At 44.2% G+C, this 25,473-nt stretch overlaps 1 protein-coding gene across 1 annotated transcript; it reads left to right on the plus strand.

Annotated features, from left to right (window-relative positions):
- Nucleotides 1-4,973: 4,973 nt before the first annotated feature.
- LOC308135211 (paired box protein Pax-3-like) lies at nt 4,974-22,243 on the plus strand (the record flags this gene model as incomplete). The annotated part of the gene is made up of 9 exons (XM_080503090.1): nt 4,974-5,058; nt 5,440-5,675; nt 6,717-6,846; nt 6,953-7,096; nt 15,748-15,947; nt 17,367-17,532; nt 17,616-17,836; nt 21,104-21,349; nt 22,226-22,243. 9 exons carry the CDS (start codon nt 4,974-4,976, stop codon nt 22,241-22,243), a joined length of 1,446 nt encoding a protein of 481 aa, XP_080359216.1.
- Nucleotides 22,244-25,473: the final 3,230 nt, after the last annotated feature.

A 25,473-nucleotide genomic window follows, 5' to 3' on the forward strand; every position in this document is an offset into this window, starting at 1 on the left:
TCCATCTTTAGAGGACTGGAGAGTTTCAAGTGTCAAACTTATTCCCAGTTACACGAAATTAACAAGTTTAGTGGCTTTAATAACTCACATTTTCTCACAATCATGAGAAGTGATGATGAAACTGATATTTTAAATGCTCGCCGACAAGCCTGAAATGATGAATTATTTATAGTTATTGGAATTTTTTCCCCTTGAAATGAGAATGTTTTATAAGTGAAATCATGTGTGAACATTATCGAATATCCGATGTATACAATCAGATCAAAAAGTTAAAGCCGTGGCAACATACATTTAACAAAAACAAAAACAAAAACAAAAAACAAACCTGTGAGTTGACAGACTTAAATGTGTTGACAAAGAGACATTTATTGACATTTATATGAGTTTTAACCTTTTCCTCTATGATCCTGCTTCCAATGTTGTATTTGCACAATTTAATTTCTCCTGCATCAAATTTGAAAGAAATATAGAGCCGATTATTTTTTAAATATGTTCAGTGACATAAATCTACTAACTCTTTTTTATTAAGATATTATTTAATTTCGTAATCAGTCTTAATTGAGTGGTTGTAAATTGTGAGTAAGTTAAAAATATGACTCCTTCCCCATTTTAATATTAATTTAAACTTTGCATATCTTGTATATAACTCATTCCTGCCTCTATGAGTTCAATGACTATTTGTGTATGTGTGAAGTCCATGCATCAAATATTACGGATATTTTAATTGTGGAGTTTTTCATAAAAAAACAAACAAAAACAAATAACAGAAACAAATGGAAATTAAAATCTATGTGAGTGTTGAAAATGGTTCAAAGTTTTTTTTGTTTTTTGTTTTGACTCTGCATACATTTTACATCAGGAAAACCAAACAGATGTGCTTAGTAATATAATCTCACAGAAATGTCCACACCACGCCACTGAATAAGAGCATTTGTTTATTGGTGGATTTTAAAGGCCTTGTCCAGCACAACTAAAGCCTAAAAGCAGTGGTGAGCTGCTGCTGCTGTTGCTCTGTTGTTGCTCTGTTGTTGCTCTGTTGTTGCTCTGCTGCTGCTGTTCTGTTGTTGCTCTGCTGCTGTTGCTGCTCTGTTGTTGCTCTGTTGTTGCTCTGTTGTTGCTCTGCTGCTGCTGCTCTGTTGTTGCTCTGCTGCTGTTGCTGCTCTGTTGTTGCTCTGCTGCTGCTCTGTTGCTGCTCTGCTGCTGTTGCGGCTCTGTTGCTGCTCTGTTGCTGTTGCTGTTCTGTTGCTGCTCTGCTGCTGTTCTGTTGCTCCTCTGTTGCTGCTGCTGCTCTGTTGCTGCTCTGTTGCTGTTGCTGCTCTGTTGCTGCTCTGCTGCTGTTCTGTTGCTCCTCTGTTGCTGCTGCTGTTCTGTTGCTCCTCTGTTGCTGTTGCTGCTCTGTTGCTGCTCTGTTGCTGTTGCTGCTCTGTTGCTCCTCTGTTGCTGCTGCTGCTCTGTTGCTGCTCTGTTGCTGTTGCTGCTCTGCTGCTCTACTGCTGCTACTGCTGCTACTGCTGCTGCTGTTGCTGCTCTGTTGCTCCTCTGTTGCTCTGCTACTGCTGCTGTTGCTCTACTGCTGCTACTGTTGCTGCTTTTGCTGCTGTTGCTGCTCTGCTGCTGCTGCTGCTGCTGCTCTGTTGCTGCTGTTGCTGGAGCTGCTTCTACTGCTTCTGGAGCTGCTGCTGCTGCTGCTGCTGCTGCTACTCTGCTTCTAGTTCTTCACGGGAGCAGAGCTCAGTTTGTTTCAACCCTCCATGCCTGCAGGCTGATGGCTTCAGAACTGCTGTGATATTTGTTCTCCCTCACCTGGGTTCACCTTCTGGCTCTTTGTCATGATAACTGCTCTCAGTTTGAGGCATGATTGAAGAGTCACATATAATTTGATGAGAAGAAACACATCAGGAAAAAAAAAGACTTGTAACAGTAACATCCCAAGGCTACTAATCAGACAATGGATTTCCTTATTCTGGTACTACAACGTATTACAGATGTTTATCTAATTGCTCACTTTGGGATTCTTCTGATATGTTTCTTTTATTTAAGAAAGCCATCCTTTTGGTTTTTTGTGATGCTAAGTTCTTTTCAGTGGTTACAAGAGACAAAACATCAAAGGGAACTCATTAAGTTTCTGACGTATGAAAAAATGCACCATAAACAGACATTCCTGATCTGGTCGAGTTCTACTAGATCTCATCCATAGCAGTAAGAAAATGACAGATTTTACAGTATTGAACCATCTTTTAAACTGGCTGAGATCATGCATGAAATAACAGTGACTGTATTCATTACATTTCTAAGACTGTATTTGAAATATTGGGATAAAAATGCTTGTCAGCTCCTGAATAATACCAAACCCTTCAGGCCATCTTCATCATTATTAGCCCATAATTAAAGATTCCCTCACACAGCAGTGGTGTGTTTCTCCAGGGGACAATAAAGATTAAACCCACTCTGTTTTACAGCTACATGCCATTTCAACATACTTAAACCACTAAATGAAGTGAATGCATAATCCATATCAGGGTTATTAGGGGGTTGATAACCCCACCTTTTTTCTGATACAGTTTAAACAATGAATTTATGACTGTGGTTGTGTAGAATTTATAAGCTTTTTCAAGCAGACTGCTTTCTCTGTGAGGATTTAGAAGCCTTGACACGCTGAAATGTAGTTGCTGCTGTAAAAGGCTCCGTGAGAATGTAGATTTTTCCAGTAGTTGCAATAAACCTCAGGCTAATGCAGAGAGAGGCCTTATCGTAATAACAACCACAGCCCGGATCAGACCTGCCAGTGGCCCGTTGGGCCGCTGGACCAACTTTATCTTTCCTGGAAACATAGCAAATCACATTGTTTTGTTAATATGCATGATTCTGAAATATGCCTGCAGAAGCCCATGGCTTATTCTGCATGTTTGCCAAGTAATGCAACATGCTTTTTCTTCGCGAGGCCATTTTGTTCTTTATTTTAGATGCACTTTGTCCACCACCACAGCACATTTCTGACTCAGCTTACCCCTCTAATTGATTTGACATGGTAGATCCAATGTCCTTTTCATGATAGTCAAACTTTAGTATAATAACTTTCTACCCCCCATTCCTGCTTTTATGGATGTATAATGTTTCCACATGCTCTGTGTTCATTGCATCATTTTTTACAAGATGTCTTATAGAGGGAATAAAAATATATCGAGCCACATGCTGCAAGATAAAACTGAGAAAACCGACACTGATGCTGGAGTTTGGATGTATTGTCTGAAAGCAGGAAAAAAGAAATCTTTTAATCTCTGAGCAGTATGATTTTTCACATTACTTAAAAAAAAAAAAAAAATCAAAGTACAGAGTGTGTGCTTATATAAAAAAAAATGACATGGTTTAATTCACCTGACCTGAGATCTGGATCATTTTTAAACACCAAAAACCTGATTCGTTGTCCAACTTGCTGGTTTTCAATTAATCACCTGTCGAAATGTCACTTCTGATGATGCCATTGTCATCCTGAGGTCACTCCGGGAATTCAGGCCTATTCCTGAGGGAACAGGAGGCAAAAATGTACCGGTCTATTAAACACGCCTAATTGTTATAATTATCACAACTCTACAAGCTTAAAAAAAGTCAAGTGATCTCTCATGTGGTTGTGAGTGTCCATAATCGAGCATTTGCACGGATGTGTTACACTGCATGTGGCTGCACCACGCGTCCTCTGCACCTATATGTTCAATTATGAGACGAGGAAAAGAAAAAAAAAACGAGATTCTGCTTCAGCCTGATGAGAGGATTATTACTCAAGATTTATAAGAATATATACATGGAAACCTAAAAAATGTTGACGACTGGATCCATGAAATTCTAAAGCTTTTCACGTTTTGTTATCAATCTTCTCCATTATTGGAGGTGGAAGTGTCACACATTAAGTTACACTTTGGTTTGCTGTGTGAATAAAATCTGACAAGAAAATTAATTAGTCACTTTTACAGACACAGAGCTGCATTGCGAAAGTAACGTTTGTTGAACCTAGCGTCCTGAAAAGTGCTGCCCTTTATCTTCAATAATAATAATAACAATACTACTACTACTACTACTACTACTACTACTACTAATAATAATAATAGCAGCTATTATCTTTGTTATTAAAAAGAAGTAAAAATAGCTTAGTTATTAAAATGAAATATTACTATTTTTTCGTATCGGTGATACTTATGGTCTGCCGGTATGATGCCGTAAAGGATTATTTTATTTTTCTGACTTCGTAAACCTCTAAAAGCTCTTTATCGTTCAAAAAGTCGGCGATGATGAAATAAGCGTTTTGTTCAATTTACGGAGATATTAGGTTGACTGGGCCTTGTGTAGCCCAACATAAGTCAATGCACTTGAAAATGTTATTTTAAACACTGCATTTGTTCAAAATAATATGAACGTATGTTTCTTTCTATGTTTTATACGGCATCGTGGTGTAATTGTTACACTTGATGATGCCTAATTTTTCTTCTGCCATCATAATACACTCACATGAAAATGGCAAAAGGGTTTTCTTCATCATATCAAACTTTGTATCTCTTTGTGAGAAGTATTCCTGAAGCGTGTGAGATGCCAAACTGACCCCGCGGGGTCAGTCTCACAGCACGCAGCCAATCAGAGAGCTCCTCCGGCCCCCAGACGTCCGGGTCCGGGACCAATCAGCGGGCGCAGCGCGGAGCCGGACGGGACAGGGATCACAGATAAAATGTTTGACTTCCATCCATCCTTTCAGAGCATCTTCCCAAGCCCCGCAGGACCCCCAGAACCCCGCACTGCCTGAAACCCGGCTCCTCCGGCCGCACCGCGGAGGAACCCGCTCTGCACAGCCTCGCACCCGGCGCGCCACGGGCGCACGGAGCGCGCAGAGCGCACGGAGCGCGCGTCAACCCGCAGTGTCTTTCCAAAGGATTTACAACAAGTGAAGGCAGACTGACCCGGAGAGCTACCTGACAGGGTCACGAGACATGACAGCGCTGGCGGGAGGGTTACCGAGGATGATGAGACCGACCCCGCACCAGAACTACCCCCGGGGAGGGTACTCTCTGGAAGGTAGGGCGCTACCACCAGTTGCTGCTCCAAACACCAATAAAAACTTTAAACTGATTCAGAAAAGTTATTAGTCATTCTCTATTGTTTTCAACCTGTAGAATAATGCGATTCACCACTTCATCTGGTAGCATCCCCAAGTTTAAAGACGTTTCCATTAAATAGGAAATGAGCGTCGCTGCACTTTTTGCTTTTTGTGGTCACAAATAATCTTTCTTCATACGAGAATTTATTGATGTACAATTCTTATTGGTGTTCAATTTTCTGGATGTTATTTATTTTTTTATTTTTTTTACAACGTTTTTGCAGAAACTTTCTTGTACTAGCTCAAGTGTTTATTAACTAAATCATTGAATGACATGCCACACGGTTCCCTCTCTACAGTGTCCACTCCTCTGGGCCAGGGTCGGGTCAACCAGCTTGGTGGAGTCTTCATCAACGGCAGACCTCTTCCCAACCATATCCGACATAAGATCGTGGAGATGGCCCATCACGGAATCCGTCCGTGTGTCATCTCCCGCCAGCTGAGGGTTTCGCACGGCTGCGTGTCCAAGATCCTGTGCCGGTACCAGGAGACTGGCTCCATCAGGCCCGGGGCCATCGGAGGCAGCAAGCCGAAGGTGAGAGCCGCTGCCCGGGTAACGCTCCACGGAAGAGACCCGGGCTGGAGGAGTTCAGATTAACTGCACAACATCTCCATCAAGGTTTTGATTTAAATCACAATCCAGTAACACATATGCGCAGCTAAAAATTCCCAAAAGTTTTAAAAGCGAAACTTTTTTATTTATTGACTTTTGCATTTTTTTAACGGGACTTTATTCAGCAATTATGTGAAGCAAAAAAAACAAAAACAAAACAAACAAAGAAAACAAATGTAAAAAGTAACGCTGGCTGGTTTTGTAAATTTTGACAGTCTTTTCTTTCACCCCAAACTTTAACGCAACATATTTAAAAAAAACCCAGAACATATATTTATAATTTTTTATGACGTTGATATTTTAAACTTTAAACTCCAGATAATCCCACAATTTGGGCCCAATGTGTTTGTTTCCCCCTCGGGTATTAACAGGATTATTTACATTTTAAAGGAACCTTCAGTTTGTGATGGTATAGGGAATTTAATCTCTGGATATATGTTTGGTTGGAGTCATTTATGTTTTTGCCATTTATTATTGGCATTACAATAAAAAGTAACTCAAAGTGACAAACAAATAACAAGTATAAAATTACACTAGGGTTTCTGGAAACTGGAGATCATCCAGAAAAGTCTTTCATTTACTTTGTAGCTTCATTTACACTGTTACACAACACAACTTATATTATTCTCAACGTTTTCTTTCCCTCGCAAATTCATGATAAATATTTTTGTGGTCAATGAATATATCTTTAACTGTAATCAGATTATTCTCAATACTTTTGAACAGAATATAATATTAAATACTGAAAACAAAGACTATCACAGCAATTATGGAGGGCAATTAATATTAGCTTCAAGAAAAAAAAACTTGGTAGGCGAATTTTTGTGTTTTTCATCGTCTTCCTTATATTCAGAAAAAAGACTCGAGTTTTTTTAAGGTATTAAATAGCAGTCTCTCTCTCTCTCTCTCTCTCTCTCTCTCTCTCTCTCTCTCTCTCTCTCTCTCTCTCTCTCTCTCTCTCAGCAAACGGCGTCTCCAGAAGTTGACAAGAAAATCGAAGAGTACAAAAGAGAAAATCCAGGAATGTTCAGTTGGGAAATAAGAGACAAGCTGCTAAAAGACGGGATCTGCGACAGGAACAACGTCCCCTCAGGTGCTTTCAGGCTCCCAAACATCTAATCCCACCTTAATCAGGCAAAATGAACCATTGCCGAGACGCAGTTTCTGATAATAACCAACAGTTGTCCGAACTTTCGCAGTGAGCGCCATCAGCCGCGTCATGCGCTCCAAGTTCGGTGGAGTTGGAGACGATGAGGAGGAGGAGGATGAAGTGGTGAAGAGGGCCTTGGAGGAGAACGAGCCGCGGACTAAACACAGCATCGATGGCATCCTGGGAGACAGATGTGAGTTCAGCATGTTTGCATTTCCACTCCCGATACGACCACCGTTAAAAGAGCTGCAAAAAAAAAAAAAAAAACTTGGCTGGTGAGAATTTGTAGAATTGGTTGTAAATGGCTTCAGATGAATTATTGATGGTCTTATGTGAAGGAGGCACTTCACTTAAACAGTCATTTGTGTGGTTGTATGTGAAAATAATACCAATAATATTAATACTATAATTAATGCGAATAATAATAATAATAATAATAATAATAATTTCAAGAAGATCTATGAATGTTGTAATTAAATTACTATATTAATACTGTTGTATTTTCTAAACCGTAACCATTATAAATCCTACTTGAACGCCCTACATTCACGTTTTAGCCGCTGCATGGATTAAACAAATGTGCAAAGTTTTTTTTTTTTTTTTAAACCAAACATTTGTCTAACTTCCAAGCCTGAGAAACTTTTTTTTTTGTTTTTTTTTTCTAAACACATAATCGGACACTTGAGGATGAACTTCAGGGGACAAAGCATGGAGAGTCCATTGAGACTCACACCTCAGTTTGACGCGCACAAAAGCCAAACTCCAGTGAGCGGCTCAGTGGTGTACAAAAAGATGCCAGGGCCTTTCAACGTGGGGGAAAAAAGAAAGGGAGGAGAAAAAAAAACCTGGGCTGACAAAAGACCGGGAGAAGACATTATGAACCCGCAATGAGCGATGAATTATTCAGGGATGGCAATAGGGCCAGTGCGAGCCGGTTTATAGACTGCTCCAAAACTGCCAATTCCAGTGTTTTCTTCGCTGTTTACAGTCGGTTCTTGAGGAAAAAACATAAGGCCAGAGAAAGCTCCGACTTCAAGCAGAAACACCTGTTGATTTATGACCTGTTGGGGACTGAAGAGCTGCAGGAAAAGTAAAGGTTGCTGTTGGAGACATGCGGCAGTCTGAGGTTAATTATTGATGACAGACCGCTAATAAACAGCGGAGCTTCAGGCCTGTGGCGCACAGACGCCTTTAATTGTTGTTGGAAGGTTTTTTTTTTTCTTCCTTTCTTTCTTCCTTTCTTTCATTTTTCAAATTTTCGTATAAGAAGCAGTAAAAACACAAAATTTGCACTTTTGCCCGTTGCGAAAACTCGGAAGGGTTTTTGTGAAGCATTTTGCGCACGGAGCTTTCACATCGCGCCTTTTTGTCTTTGCGCAGCGAGCGTGACGCCTTCGGCCAGTGAGCGCAGGGAACTCCTTCTCTTCACTAGATTAAATCCAAACCTTTTATTTCTCTCCACTTTCATCTTAAACTGAGTCCGCCCCTTTCCTCTCCGCCCAGGGCGCACTGTGTCTGTGGGCACTTCTCTGTCTTCCACTTCATGATCAGCAACTGATTTGGAAAAACGTGTTTTAAATATATTAATTGGAAAAATAGTACAAAGTGGTTGTTGGGAGTAATCAGCAATGCAATGTTTCTGTAGTTGTTTGAATCAGATTTGCTTTTTAGTTTTAGTTATACAAGAAAAAAAAAACTATTTTAATTATTTATTGCACCTTAACTGATGAAATGCTTTGAGATATTTGTCAGAAAACCTTATTGAAGAAATATGAAAATGTTCCACATGGTCATACTTGGCTGATTCCGTTTTTTTTTTCTTATTATTTTTGTGGAATAAAGCATGGAGGTTTTGCAGCAGATAGGTGACATCCTACATGCAAACAACTGGAAAGCACTTTTCCCCCATTGATATACAGGATGGTACTATTTCATTCTTGTGTCTCTTTGTGGAAGTAGTTGTTGTTTTTCTCTTTTATAGCACTTCATTAGAATGTGAAAAGGGTGGTTTGGGGACTGGGAGAGTGTCTTCTGGCCAAATATTGATTAAGTAGGTGTTTGCAGAGGCTATTGTTGCAGTGGAGAGAGGCCTGTTGCTCTCTGCCCCTTTCTCCTCCACCACTATTGTTGGCTTTCCTTAAGTGCGAGATCAAAGCTGACTCATTTAGATTTATTTGTCTGGGAAAAAGACCTGCTAAGGTTTGTCGGATAAAGTAAACTGTGTAGCCTGCGTGGCATTAGCAAGTGGCTGGAAGTTTGTGAGAAGAGGATATTTGCTGGATTGAATCTTTATGTGTTCAGTTATATGGCAGTGGCTGTACACACACACACACACACACACACACACACACACACACACACACACACACACACACACACACACACACACACACACACACACACACACACACACACACACACACACACACACACACACACACACACTCTCCTATATTTTTTAGGATTTTATTTGGCAAATTAAAATTACATAATGTGCCAAAATGAGTTTCTTCTGTGAGTGGGATGGAATTAATTGGTAGCATCCTTTTCACCTCTGTTTATTACTGTTAGCCTTTAGCCTCATTTAACTAATTAAAGTAACCAAAGTCATGAAAGAGGAGTTGCCACTCTTGCAGGATCCATTTATGGCAGTGGGGCTGAAAGGCAGAGAGAAGCAGAAGTAAAAGAAAGCTCAGAAATACAAACAGTCAAAGGGATAACTTTTCTTTAAAGGGAGTCCTGTGGTGCCAAAATGAATGAGCCCAGTTCTTTCAAATCTGCCATGGTGAACGCAGTCAACATGTAATAATTGGTTTCATTGAGGTGCATTCCAACAATCTGCTGCTATTCTCCTGCCTCTATTGTCCAGAAGCAGGCAAATAGCCAAAGGGACAGGAGGAATCAAGGACTGACAAAACATGAAAGATTTAGCTGCTTTTGTTGAAGGAGCTGAGTAGGACTTTGTTTGTGTAAATAAACTGGGTTACTGGCTCCCTGTGAATCTGGCATGGCTTTGGATGAAGTGAGATCTGGACCACAGGAAGATCATGTTTGTGTTTTAGTTGCATATCATTTTTTTTTCATAACATTCAGAAAGTGTACGTAACATGTATGTGACATCCAATTAGCGGGAGAGACGATGACGGGGAAAAAAAGCCCAAACATCCACGCACACACCCAACATCTAATCCTATTTCGTAATTTCATAACTTCCATTCTCATGAGACATTTAAGAATATAAACAGATGCATTTCTCTGGTGTAGCGAGAAAAGAGGCTTTAACCCGAAAATGTAAACACACAGATACATGTAGAGTTTCTGTGTGTGAGTGGAGGCTTGGAAGAGGCAGAAAGCTTCAATTCAACCAGAGGAATGTCTGTCGTGGCCACATTTCCATTTTGCTCTCAGGGCTGGATAATGGAGAAATTTATATGAGGGCCTCTCTCTCTGCTTTCCGGTGTTAATAGAGCTTCTAATGCTTGTTTATCCTGAAGGACAGCTGGGAAGAAACAACCAACATGGCTGACGTAGGACTATAGATAGATAGATAGATAGATAGATAGATAGATAGATAGATAGATAGATAGATAGATAGATAGATGGATGTGTACTTTTTAATTCTATATTACAATTTTCTGTGTCTTAAGGCTGCTCGTTCCCAAAAACGAAAGAAAAAATCCACACTGGCTGATCTGCAACTGAATACAGACTCTATGCTTCATTAAAGCCTCTTTCTCTGTTGGCACCCACATTGTGATCCTCCAATATTAATTCAAAGGACAATTAATGAATGCGGGCCATCTTTGAAGTAATAGGCAGGGGTCCTGCCCCGAGCCGGCCCCTCAGTGCTGATGTACTCTCCACATTCTCCGGACTAACCCCAGAGACACTGAGAAGTGGCTGAAAGAGAAGCAACGAGCAATAGAAGGTCAAGGAGAGGAGCCCCAGTAGAAAAAGAGCTCTCTATTTCCTTGGAAGTATTAGCCAAGCAAAACTCTGTGATGGGGAGGATAAAGGAGGGCAAAGAGAAAAAGGGTCGGGGGCGAGGGGACTCTGCAAAGAGGAGCACAATGGGATAGTTAATTGAGTAAAGCCAGACAGCGTTGTCAATCACTTAACTTTGTTTAGCCTCAGTTTTTGTGGAGCAGTTTCGTTCAGCACATTGCATGAGAGACACGCCAGTACAACTCTGCAGCCCTTTTGATTAATGCCTTTCTTTTCCTCTCTTTTAACAAAGAAATTACATGGAAAAAAAATAGTTCAAAACTAAATCTAATTGACATTGTAAAACATATTCTACTTTTAGTTGATGTTTTTTTTTGTGTGTGCGCAAACAACACATTTAAGTAATACAACCAATCCAGAGGAACAGTGTTGGTAGTGTAGGTGGAGTAGAAAGGGAGGAATGTGCTGATGGTTTCTCTCTCTGGTGGCTGTCTGTGAAGTTTGGTTGGAGGGTCAGCAGTGAGGCCGTCTTCTCTGCCGTTGCTGTGAAAAGGTCAGGGGTTGACCTCGGGTCACTCAACTGTTAAAACTATCAGTGCCCACGAAAAAGAGGTTACCATAATGTTTGGGAAGAAACGTCAGCTGAGAAACTGATGCGAGGACATCACGCCAGGCTTTCGTTGGTGTGAGTGAGCGGGTCAGTGTGCCTGTTTTGCCCCAACGAGGCGGATCATTGCTGGTTAGCGGTGCCTGTTTGACTGGAACGTGCTGCAGACTGGCCTGGTGCTGCAGCCCTGCGTGGGCTCAGTGCGGCCGCTTTGTCCCTGCCCCGAGGGTGGAAATGCCACCGTGAAACTATCACCTAAACGCACCACAGTGGAACTAAATAATAACCACCGCACACTGGGCACGCATAATAGCCACTGAGGGCCGTTTGTGGCTTTTTTGTCGCCGCACCAGCGTTAGACACAGATACATCTTTCAGCTTCATATCGCCGGCCATTTCTTTGTCCGCTAAGTGCCAACCTCCTGCGCTTACTCACTCACTTTATTTTCCTGTCCATCACATCATCATCTCCCTCTCTTTTCTCCTATACCCCCCCCCCCCCCCCCCCCCCGTCAAGCTACCCCCCCCCTCCCAGGCAGCTGCGGGTTCCTGGGGGCTCTTTAGCAAGTCAAGTGAGCGGCCCACTCACTCCCATTTTTCCCTTAACTGTTAACCCCAGCTGAGCCCATAAGCTGTCAGTTAACCATTCTTTTCCTCCCGTGCATCTGCTCACTCTGGCTCTTCATGCCACGCCACTTTTTTATTCAGTGGCCCACTCGCACTGTGAGCTTTGGCCCTCAAAAGGCCAGATCTACTTCCCTGGGCAAATAGTTAGTTCATTTGTCTCTTCTGCCCTTTGTTTTGTGTTGCGAACACATGTCACCAGCTCAATTACCTTCTCTATTAACAGCCCCTGGAGGAAGGGCTCGCCAGCCCCTACCAAGCGGAGCTATAAACTGCCCCATATGCTCTCCTTCGCTTTCTCTTTCTCTCCCAGCACATCATCCCTGGCCATTCCTTATTATTATTATTACCTTCCTTGCCTCTCTTCATTTCTTTAATATTTATTTTGCCTTTCTCCCAGACCTTCTGTCACTCTGCCCACAACTTTCTATTTTTTTTTTTTTTAATGTCACTTGAAACTGCGCGTGTGATTGTATCTGGACACGTAAGCACATACGTACATGATTGTGTGCGTCTGTGCGTGTCTCTTCACATTAACATCTCGTGATGTGGTGGGAGGAAGGGAAGGGGAGGGCGAGACCGCTTTGGCAGGATGGGCCCTGGCCAAGGTAGCCCACGCAATAAACAAGAGCAGTCTTTATTCTCACAGTTGGAATCGTGTCCTGGTTTCACTGCTCTCCCGCTGCAGGTGAAGCTAATGGAACTGGACGTTCCCCAAATTCACATCTGTGACTCTTCAGAGTTTACCTTCTCTGCCTGTCAGTCTCTTCCTCTTGATCAATAAGTGGTTCTGTTTACCTTGTGTGGTGCATCTGTAGCGCCGTCCTTTCCTTGCTGATGTCAGTGTGCGCACATCTGCAGATCCACTGACTGATTCTCTGCGCAGTTAGAAACCTGTTGAATACACTTGTTGAACGCTACAACTCTGCTTTTACCATCCCAGCAGTCCGGCTATCTAAACGAGCTTGTTATTGGTTTATTATCCGACATTTCACTTTGTTTTGAAACTACTGTTTTATGGATAATTCCCCAGAAGCCTCAATTTCCGCCCGAGGGATAATAATCTATCTTTCTATTAAGATTCTTGTCAGAGCCACTGCTGAACTGTGAGCAGCGACGGGGTATTTTCAGCTCCCCAGCGTTTCAGCTGCAGCGTAAAATTTGATTTGGGTGTTTAAGTAAGGAGGTCGAGGCCTCCCTTTGTGCGTTTGGTATCCTCTTCTGTCGTTTGTTGCGGGGAATGTGTGGGAACAGGTCCACTTCTGCATCAGTGTGCCTCTAAAAGCGCTCTGGAGCAGCGTATGAGCCTTGTTCAAATGAGTCAAAGATGAGGATGCAGCGACGTGTGAGCAGGGTGAAAGCGAAGAGTGAAGTGAATGGAAAGAGATGGAAGGGACAGGTCCCATTTTAAGAATGACCCCCACTTCATCCACTCCTCCTCCCCCTATACTATCCCTGTTTAGCCTCAACTTGGCATCCCACACCCTTCCCCTAGCATCTTCTTCAGGTGCCTTCAGCTTCCCATCTCCCCTCCATGTCAACCCTTCACCTCCCATCCCCCAACTTTGTGCCCCTCAGGCCATGAAGGGAGGGGATGAAGGAGTGCCCCCCTGCTGTGCCCCTCCGCAGCCCCCATTGGCCCTTCTCTGGACCCCATTGTGCCCCCTCCCTTCTTCCTCCCACTCTTCATTCCCCCACTCAGCCCCTGGCTCTGCAGCCCCCATCTCACCCTTCAGCACCCCCCCCCCCCCACTCCCCTGCTGGGCAGGTGACAGGCCCCTGAATGCGGGCCCGGGCGTCCCTGATGGCTCCTACAGATGGAGCGTGGTAATCGGTCCAATAGAGCCCTGCCACAGGCTTTTCCCTGCTCAGATACAAAGGCTTGGCCACATCACTTCCATAAAGAGAAGGACAGAGAGTGAGAGAGGAAGAGAGAAAAAGAGAAAGGGCAAGCCAGAGGATGACAAAAGCAACACTGTCATTTGCCATTAAGGCGTACTCTGTGACGGAGTGTTTTCTCTGTTACTAATATTTAAAACAGGGAGGGAAAAAGACAGGGAAATACAGAAGTAAAGCGGGCAGAGGAGGAGAGATCCACCCCCAGTCGTGTAGTTAACATGAGTTATCCAGTGCCTTTGAGCTGCTTTCTCTCCTCCCCAGTTTTATGAGCTCCTTTTACCTCCCTCAAGAATCTTCTTCATCATTCCTTGTTCTTTTTCTTTCCTCTCTTTACCTCTATTTATATGATGACAGATGACATTTCTACACTTCTCCTGTTACAAATTAATTATTGGAAGTTACACTCGATAATCCAAACAATGTTGATGTTTTCAAAGTTTCATTTTCATGCTATGTGACAGTCTCCTAATGCTTGTTGCATTATAAAATTTGCTCCAATTGGTTTCAGGCCACAGCCTTACCCAAACAAACCACATCCTACACTCACGCTGCACGTTCCAGAAGTATCCCAGCATCCATCCAATCCCCAGCGAGCCTATATGCCAGCGTGGCGCCCACGATTCAAATGTAATAAAGAGCTCTTCTCAGCATCAGAATCTTGTGTGCCGGCAGTCCCTCACACAGCAGCATTCCTGGAGGTCAAATCCGTGTGTAATGCCTGGTCAGACACACACTGGCAACCGGTGCAAACATTTCCTGCTCGGCTCCAGAGGCTCCGCACTGAGGGGAGATCCCCGCGCCCTCCCCTCCCTCCTCGTCTGACTTGGCACTTTTTAATTAAAGCTTTAAATCTGGAGAGTGGAGGGAGGATGAGGGAAACACACGAGCTTTCAGTCTTCTGAAGACACCTGTCTCTCGCGGCCTTTCACTCCTTGTTTCTCTGCTCTCACTGAAGGTGTTTGCTGCGTGGCCCTGATCAGCCAAAAGGCGCAGTGAACCCTCCTCGTGAGGTCTACGAGGCTGGATTTATCAGTAGATTCCAACTTTCTCTCTCTGCCTTGTGTCCATCTGTGTTTGTCACATTGTGGCGGTCTACATTCACGCAGTGAAAGCCCTCCGCCCAGACGTGGCAGATGCATGCTTCTGAGTGTGTGTATGACCGAGAAAGAGATGGAAAGGGATTGCTTGCGCACATGTAATGGGGGACAAAGGCAGGCTGTCACGCTAGTTTGTGGAACCTAATCATTATTTAATAGACGGGCTGCCTCCCCCCAAAATGTAGAACGGCGCTCTGTCTCTGGTCCCAAGCCTTTATTGATTCCCTTCTTCTGCTGAATTAGACCCCAATAGCTGTCTCCCAGTTACCCGCTCGCTCTTTCCTGCCCTCAACTGAACAAACAGATTAAGAAGCACCTGCAAGGGGCTGCAGGGCCTTCGCGATGGAAGCCTATCGACACGGCACACAGCATGGCTAAGACTGGGAGAGACACAGTGTCCCAGGGAATAGATGCCCCAGAGGGATCTAGTCTGCTTTAATCCATGTTCAAGCAGCCTCTGTCTTTTGATCCCCTCAGGAGCCACTGAGGAGTTTAAGAGAGCAGGAGGATACAATCTAAAGTGGCTCTGCACCATGTGTTGTACTCAGCATAATCTATTGTCTCAGATCTGCCTATTGTAGCGCAGCTTAGTATCCGCTGCAAAGTTTCACTTGGCACCGCCTCGGCTCTTCAGAATGCTGAATTCAAAGTCTGTTTGTTTCTCAATCCTAGCCAGTCACTCGGACGAAGGCTCAGACGTGGACTCCGAGCCGGGCCTGCCCCTGAAGAGGAAGCAGCGTCGCAGTCGCACCACCTTCACCGCCGAGCAGCTGGAGGAGCTGGAGAGGGCCTTCGAGCGCACGCACTACCCCGACATCTACACCCGGGAGGAGCTGGCTCAGCGGGCCAAACTGACTGAGGCCCGGGTCCAGGTTAGACACACACACACACACACACACACACACACACACACACACACACACACACACACACACACACACACACACACACACACACACACACACACACACACACACACACACACACACACACACACACACACACACACACACTTTCACTAACACTTAATAACACAGTGAATAACACACGTCTTCACTAACATAACAGATACTTGATTTCACTACAACTGCTCATATTTCTCATATTTAGTTTCCAAACCTGCAATACAAGATTGCTCCAGAGATACATTTTTGAATTCCACATCTTCTATTTCCCCTCAGTGTGTTTACTACTAATCGGTTTTTATTATTAGTGCATATTTTTCTCTTTTTAATTTCCTGATGGAAACTGTGAATGAAGTGTCTTAATCTAATCTCATGTAATCTAATGTGAGTGTGTGTGGATTTAGGTCCATGCTGCAGAAACACACTCTCAACCTAAACTACAACTTGCCTGAACTCTGGCCGTCTCCCAGCTACGACTTAACGTCACCTTAATCTAGTCTTAACACATTTCTTTGATAATGACTATGGTAATTACATTTTCTCATTTCACTCTAAAAACAAGAAAAGACAAGAAAATACTTTATTAATCCTACATGGGGAAATTTGGTCATCACAGCAGTTCCTCATTGCACAATTAATTATTAACTAATCCTTATTTTGAAATGTGTTTTTACCCAAAAGATTTCTGGACAAGGATGACAAGCTACCCCAGTGTGTGTGTGTGTGTGTGTGTGTATGTGTGTGTGTGTGTGTAAACAGATGTCAGTCCCCAAAACAACCATAAATACCCACACACTGATATAAATGTATGTACAGCCTCAAAGTCCCGCGGAGTGACTCCTGACAGCAGAGCGATGTGTCAGTCTGTCATGGATATGTGTCATGTGGGCGTTAAATTGCCTTGGGATGTTGCCACACATTCCTTACAGCCATTAGACATGTGTTAGCCCTGACAACTCTCGACCCCATACCCGACACAGACACACACTCAGATACACTGCGTCCACTGTGCACCAACACAGCTTCCTATTTTTGTCAAACTCAAAGCCGAGCAAAGATCTTAAAATAGATGCTTGATTTAGATGGTTTTGGTAATGTAATTTTAACAACCATAACAGGCCTCTGGCTTTATCTGAACTGGGAGACTTTCAGTAGCACACAAAGACGTAATGTCTGTGGTTTTACTGCCCTCTCCAGATGTTAAGATCTCTATCAGCTCAGCTGCCTGCACCGGGACGGCCTGGCCTCTTTAACACGCTCACATACATCCACTGGTCTGACACCAATGACATCCACTAAAATAGACAGTCATGCATGTAAAGTTCTGAAGGGAAGTTCTTCAAATGGGTTACCAGATAAATAAATGTAGGCATTTCTTCTTCTCAGGTGTGGTTCAGCAACAGGAGAGCCAGGTGGAGGAAACAAGCAGGAGCCAATCAGCTGATGGCATTCAACCACCTGATTCCAGGTGGATTTCCTCCATCGGCGATGCCCGGCTTGCAGCCCTACCAGCTGTCAGACAGCCCATACCCTCCAACATCCATCGCTCAAGGTGATCACTTCACAACATGCTTTCATTTCTTCATAGAAACTGTTGTATGAATGAATCATCGCTGATGTTTATATTTCCCGCAGCTTCTGAGCAGCCGAGTACAGTCCACCGGCCGCAGCCTCTGCCGCCCACTTCCGTGCACCAGAGTGGGCTCAGCTCGTCGGCGGCTCCCCAGGACGGTGGCTCCGCATACTGCCTGTCCTCCGGACGGCACGGATTCTCAGGATACTCCGACAGCTTTGTGGCCCCGACGGCACACGGCAACTCTGTCAACCCGACCATCAGCAACAGCCTCTCACCACAGGTCCGTCCGGGCAAACACTGCTCACACAAACGCAGGGACACACACTTACACTACTTCAAGGACTCTACATGGAGAGGGAGGTGTTGTTGTTCTTCTTTGGGGTTGTGAAAGGCACCATATGGTGGCATAATGATGCACACAAACATGACCGGGGCAGTGTCATCGTGGGGAGGCTGAAGAGACCTTGTCAGGCCAAAGAACTGGGCAGCTTTTAATTTTTGTTTATTCTGACAGACAGTTTGATGAATTTAAAATGTGGCGAACGGCCGTCTTTGGAGAGACAGAAAGGACCAGACACAAGGAACGATGTACGGATGTCGGACGATGACACAAATCAAAACTGAAAAGACAATTATGGTCGATTACACAGTCATCAGTGTCCATCAGTGGCTCCCTACCAGCCCAGAAGATGGACTAACAGGCGTAAAACGAGCTTTTAACTGCCACAAAGGGTGGCTGGCCCACATGCAATGCATGCTGGGTACTAATTCCCATGAGAGAGAGTTTCAGACTCCTGTCAGGCACAGATAAAAAACTGCCTCGGGCAGGTTTGTGACTATTTGGATGCCTGAGGATGTATATATTGAAAAAGATGGAGGTGCTTTGTTGTGGCTGCCAGGGCGCACTGTCAGTAAGTCGTAGGCGGCTGAAGTCGTAATTGGCTGCTTTGATATGTGAGCTATAGTTTTAGACAATACGTTTTTGTTTCTCTGTCAGTGTGCCTTCAGAACATTTTTTTTTTTTGACAGATACGAGCAGAGAGATGATTTACAGCAGGCAGTGTTCTAGCTGATGGTCTGTACTTGGGATGGTATGCAGGCATGTGTGTAGCTGTTGTTTTGTAACTAGCTGTTGTGTGCGTTTGTGCACCCGCAGGGTCAGCAGCCAACTTTAACTCCAAATAAATAGGGCAAAGGTGCCATGGCCTCCCTGATGGTTTCAGCATTAACCTCAGCCGCTGGCTCTGTACAGAATGGACATCTCATCTTGCAGAATGGACGGCGTGCCTCAAATGTTTTCTCAGTCTGGAATTGCAATCAGTGAATGTTCCAGTGTCTTAATTGATTGGAATGAAGTAATCTATCCTCTCGTAACAAAGTGTGTAATTTATGCAAATGACTCACTTTGTTGGCTAATTTGTTTTAATTCATATATTCACTGCAGCTGTTAAAGTGTATATTGCAATACAGTTTTCTCTATTTCAGATGAGGATAGAATTAATTTCCTGATTTTAAGTTAATAAGGGAGAGGAAATGAGGATTGATTAAATTCTTTGACATTGATAGTTAATGTGGGAAGACCTCTTTGGCTTCAGATAACTTCACAGCTTACGTTTGGTGTTGTAGTTAAATACCACAGGTGATTTCACACAAAAAGCTCCCTGCAGTTATCTGAACTCCAAATTTGTCTATAAAAGCTGCTTTCCTCTAACCTGCTGTTCCAAGGTTCCTTTAACTCCAGATATGGTCCCATGAAAGCACAGTGGGGTTTTGTTTTGGATAAGGTTTACTTGAGGTAGGTTGATATTCTTGTCTGAGCACTTAGCTCTGCATCAAGCCAATGGTTTCTCCCACCCTGGCGTCTCACTGCTGATCTGGTGCATACCAAAGCAATCCTTTCTCACCAAGGAAGCAAGCGGCCAGGATTTGCACCCCCCTGAGACCTAATCCCCGGAACAACCTCAAAACAGACACAGCATTGGGAACTGCTGCCGTTTCAGTTGCACACCGAAAGTGCATGAATATTTGAGCACGCAGATCAGACACAGACTTCGACACAACCGGCATTCTCTCACATACCACACAAACCAGTGTTGGCTCATGTGTGCACACAAACACAAGCACCGTGTACAGCTTCATTTCCAGAGGACTCACCGTTCACCACTGGGGAAAAAACTAAATATGTATGAAATCACAAGAAGACTTTAATCAATCCAACAATTAAATGATTTCATTCATGTTTTAATTTCACTTATATTCTACACAGTTTGTGTACGTGCAGACGCAAAAATAAATATTTGATTTGTAATTAAAAACCCTGTGTGGTGTTTTGAATACACAAACACAAATATTTAGCGTACGTGAGAGTTCCTCAGAGGTCAGAGGTCAGATCAATCTGACACACCAAACTGTGAACTACTTCCATTAACGACTATAAGGTGTGTGTGTGTGTGTGTGTGTGTGTGTGTGTGTGTGTGTGTGTGTGTGTGTGTGCCAGCTGGCTGTCGGTTTGGAAAGCCCTCATTTATACATCACCCACTGCGACTTCTCCATCTTTTCTCTGCCGAGGAACTGTTTGCTTTTCTTCCTGGCTTTAGCTGCATCTCTTTGGACTGTAACTCTTGTTCTTGCTTTCACTCCATTTTTCTGGACATTTTCACGACTTCACTTCTCACGCGAACCTTTGTGCAGCTGTTCACAATGCATCACCGATAGCCCTCCGCCCCTGACATCGGAACAAAAAAATCCTCACGTCACACACACACACACACACACACACACACACACACACACACACACACACACACACACACACACACACACACACACACACACACACACACACACCTACTGCATCATGCGCAGGGGAGGTCGCCTTGAGATGCACACGCATGCGTACGAGTGCACGCACACACGCACACACACACACACACACACACACACACACACACACACACACACACACTCCTCTTTCCCACGTACCCTTTGGCCTCTCTACCTCGGCCTCTCCAGGACACAGTAGTTTCAGGGCAAGAAAGATGAAGAGAAAGCGAGACTATAAAACCAAGCTGGAAACAAGTGCTGTTCATCAGTGCAAATCTGATCTCCTTTACTTAAACACAGAAGAGTTTTGATCACTTTAAATTGCATTAGCCATGTTTGGTTTTTCTGATATGCTAATGCCCCGTCCCTGTCAGGATAGCAGGAAAAGAACTGAACAGAAATCTTTAATCTACTTCCACACATGATGTGATGACTCCAGTGGAAACCACTTGTGCACTAAAGGATTGAACTCTTTAGCCACTGTCAGCTCCCCAGTTAGTCAAGCAGAATAAAAAGAACCACATGTGTGAGGGAAGCCAGCAATAATGTATTTCTGAGGGTGAACAAAGAGAGGGCTTCGCTCCAGCCCACCGCAGTGCAATGGAAAAGATGACTGTTACTTTAGATTGATGTGAAAAAACGAGGGTGTAAATTGTCTGCAGTTTAAACTCCGAACATATATTTGCACTCCGATGAGCCAAACTGTCCCTGTCTCTCCCTCTAGGTGATGGGTCTCCTGAACCCCGGCGGAGTGCCGCATCAGTCCCAGAGTGACTTTGCCCTCTCCCCGCTGACCAGTGGCCTGGAGCCGAGTGGAGGCATTGCTGCCAGCTGTCATGGTTCCCAGCGCCTGGAGGCTCTGCCGGGCTTGACCAGCACCCAGTCGTACTGCCCGCCGTCCTACACCTCGCCAGCCTACGCCGTGGACCACCACCCCTCCTACCAGTACGGACAGTACAGCCAGAGCAAGGTAGCTTGAACATGTGTTTCATACTTTGTTGAACTCATGGCCCATGTTAATTGCACAGGCCCCACTGATGAGTGAGTGTCTCAAATCACATCGATGTGAGAGGGCCCAAGTGGCCGGGTTACCTCAGTTTACATTAACATCATCGGGTCGTCCACGTGGCCTCGACGCTTCACTCACTGTCCCTCCATGACCCCGTGTGATGAGCTCGCCCGTCAAATCCTCAGAGTAGCTCACCAGGCCATGTAATGACCCCTGTGTAACAGAGATAGCTGCCCGAAATGCACGCAGCCGCTTCCCAAAGCGTGTTTGACAGGAGGGAGGGCGCGCGGGGCTGCAGCGGTGTGCTGGTTGAGGCTGATCTGAGCTACGCTACCACATGTTGACTGGCCCATCAGTGGCAACATCTTGATGTCATTAATTTAGCCAGTCCTGGGAGGGACGCACATCCCGCTTTGAGGGGGTTCACTGAATTGTGTGTGTGTCTGTGTGTGTGTGTGTGTGTAGAACATGCATGCATGTGTATGTGTATGAAAGCAAGGGTAAGTAAGGGGCTCTTTAACAGGGGGTGTATATGGCCCTTGGCAGGCTGGGATTAGAACCATGTGTCCCAGCGGAGGTCAGATCTGGAGTTGTTATTGATCAGTGAAGCAGGACCAGAGATCCAGGCTACCTCCAAGTCAGGCTAGTTTTACTAACCAGCCTAAGTTCAGAGAATGTCCACACATATTCCCTTAATTTTTACACCTCACATCTCATTTCACCTCCCATTTCAAAGTTTTTGCAACATTACTGATCATTACATTTACAGTTACAAGTGAGTAAAAGTAAAACAAGTAAATATGAACCCCTTTTCTGCTTTTCCCGTTTCTTCCTCAGGTGCCTTTCATTATATGAAGCCCCCAAAAGAAGAAGCTGGTCCAGCCGCTCCTACATTCATTCCAGGAGAATGGCACCGCCAACACCGACTCTGCAGACTTCCCTGTCCCCAAGGAGAGCGGCTGAGGCGTCTCCCGCTGACATGGAGGAGCGCAGATGGCAATGAAGGGACTTGGCTGGAATGATGAGGACCAAAGGCACGACAGCCTCCCTCCTGTTACCGGACATGAGCTTCACTTGGGCGTTACGCTCTGAGGACGATGCCTGGCTCCTTGTCCATGAATTTGGGGAAAATTGGGAGTAAATATATCCGAGACGTATTTGATCTAGGTAATCAGCGGCGGCGGGGCACGCTGAGGTGGACTTTCTGAGCCTCAGGTGCTTCTGTGGCCCAGACTGAGGACGGGGCAGCAACACATGACATTCAGCCTCAACGCTCTTCCGGGAATATCTTCATCACAATGTCTTACCGTAGTCATGTTAACTGTGCAGTGATGCCATTCTTGTGTGGGACTTTGGAGACACAAACACGACCAGACTGAGGGGGGAAGAGAACACAGCGAGTCCAGAGTGAAGCTGCTGCAACCCAAAGAAGTGCAATACATTCATACCTCATGTGATGTAAATGAAGTCCTATCAAATGTCCCTGATTAGGTCCTTAAACGTCTGCTCTCTCTTTCTCTCTTTAATGTCATTAATTTTGGGTTGTACGCATCGATCAATCAGGGCAAATCATCAAGTGATGAACGATAGCTAACATAGTCATTAAAGCCAAAAGAATTCTCTGCCAGTGAATACATTATTCAGTTTGACAGTTAATTTTGATTTTGTTTTGCTTTTCTTGCATGTATTACATTAGTTTGTCAGAAACATTTCTTATTTATTTAGTGTTGTTTGTCTGGTAAAAAACACCCCTCAATGTCCCAGTAAGTCTTACACAGTGTCCATTATTATCAATGCTTTTTTCTCTCCTTATTTTCATCTACAGTTGCGTGAAATGATTTTGAAGGTTTTGTGTACAATATAGCACTATTTACTATTTATAATAAAATGCTGTATGTGAAAATGCAGAAGACTGAGTCTTTGAATTGTGTTTTTTATTGATAATCGATGTGACGCAATTAAAAATCTAAACATGACGAGGGCTTGTGAATTGAGATTCTTTGTATTGTTGAAAACAGAAAAATGTCAGAAAAAAACTAGTAAATGAAAGAGAAAGGATGTAGATAACAGGTGAATATTGAGGTTAATTTCTTTCTCCAAAGGTTTGTCATTATTATCCAGCATTTATCAGCAAAACATCTGTAACATCAAGACATTTTATTGACACTATTTCCAATATCTTCATGTTCAGTTGTAATCATCCTGTCACCCAGTTCATATGTCCACATTATTAATTAGTGCATTTTGGTTTTGTTAAGTTACAATACAAATTAACAGTCTGACAACACAGGGAGAACATTTGTGATGTATGTGTGTGTGTGTGTGTGTGTGTGTGTGTGTGTGTGTGTGTGTGTGTGTGTGTGTGTGTGTGTGTTTGATGGACTGGCGACCTCTTGTTCCGACTGCTTTCTAAAGTCCACGTCAACCCGAGGAAGGAAAAAAAGTGTATAAATACAACCAACAATTGAAAGTGACTTTGTCAGTGCTGAAAGAAATAAAGCTGGTGTGTGTTGTACTTCCACTGAAATGTATTTTTGTGTCAACCTTTCAGCTGTTTTCAGCTTTAAAAATCCTCACACACACACACACACACACAGTGGTAAATCATAAATATAACCCCTTTCATAAACGGGTCTTTTGGACAGATTCCTGCTCCCTGGCGGCTCCTTCACACTCCTTAATGACTAAAGCAGAGCGGCTGTAAATTACTGCAGCACAGGAGCTCACAGACACTCTGGGGCATCAGTCAGTGACACGGTCGTGCCGGGTTCACAGACGCGTACCAAAACACCGTGCACCCAGTTGGTGGACTCCTCAGAAGGGTTCACATGTATCTGCGGTTTTATCATTCCCCGTGGTTTCTCCGCTCTGCTCGGGAGGCTGAGGGATCAGGTATGCAGCTGTCCGTGTCGTTCATCTCTGCATTCAGCAGGACTCCACGAGAACTTTTCATTTGTTTTAAGCTTGTTTGTTTGGCCTGGGTTGTGCGTCCGACGTGACGAGATCAAGGCGAGATCACGTTTCACTATTTTCTTTACTCTTCACAAACTTTTTTTTTCCCCTTATTTTTCTTTACAAGTGCTAGAGTTGTGAGGCACAGTGAGTGAGAAAGCCAGAGGGGTTGCTTTGGAACGGCGTGTCAGTCAAGCACCAACACACTGGAGACAACTTAACCTCTGACCCCAACACTCTTTGAAATGAGTAGACTACTTGACCGGAGCTGACAACAATCCAAGTGTCTCTGCAGCTTCCAACCCCCAAATTGAAAGTGAAGGAGCCAGTACAAAGAGGATGAGCTGAGAAAGAAAACAAAAGTTTCAGATAGGAAAAAGAGTTAAAAGGGAGGCATAAAGGGTACCGTGGGTCAGATTATCTGGAAGAATAGAAGATTTAGGGGTAATCTTTGACGGTTGGTGCTGATTCAGATTCATATCTGATCAAAATGATAAACAATTTCATACAAATCCTCCTCAGATGGAGGCCAGAGCTGTGCTTTATTTTTCTGGCAGCATTAGGAGAGGAAATAAGTGGGCTTTATCTGTGAAATACCACCTTATCAAGGCTCTTGAAGAGTGGCTGAGTGGCTCACAGCATGCCTTGCCTTAAGTGGTGAGTGCCTGCCTCCCACACTTGTCACTCGTTGTCCTTTTTCAGTCGCCTTTTGTCTCTTTGCTCGCAACACTTTGGATTGTTTATTGTGCTTCTTTGCCGAGTCTTTTCCGTGTGGCCCATTTGAAAGAGGAGAGCATGAACCGAACCGTCCTACTTTCTCTTCTCACCAGATGCCAGAACGTTCTCGAGGACTCGAGCTTCGACACCGGCGGACAGAAAATCAACAACAGCGCAGCCGGTGTCTCCAGCGTCAGCCGGGCGGCCAACATCTCCGTCTCCGAGGAGCCTTCTGACAGCTCCTTCCTCTACATCCTCTTTGTAATGCTCTTCTACTCCACCCTCGCAATGACACTCTTCAAGTGCTTCGTAGGCAGCGATGAGGAGGAAAAGGATTCTTCTGAGGAGTTTTTGAGTACTGGGCAGCCCTCAACACAAACATTCAACGAAGGCCACATGGCAGAGAAGCTTCACTT

Source organism: Blennius ocellaris, assembly GCF_963422515.1.
Source record: "Blennius ocellaris genome assembly, chromosome: 10".
Classification (NCBI taxonomy): domain Eukaryota; kingdom Metazoa; phylum Chordata; class Actinopteri; order Blenniiformes; family Blenniidae; genus Blennius; species Blennius ocellaris.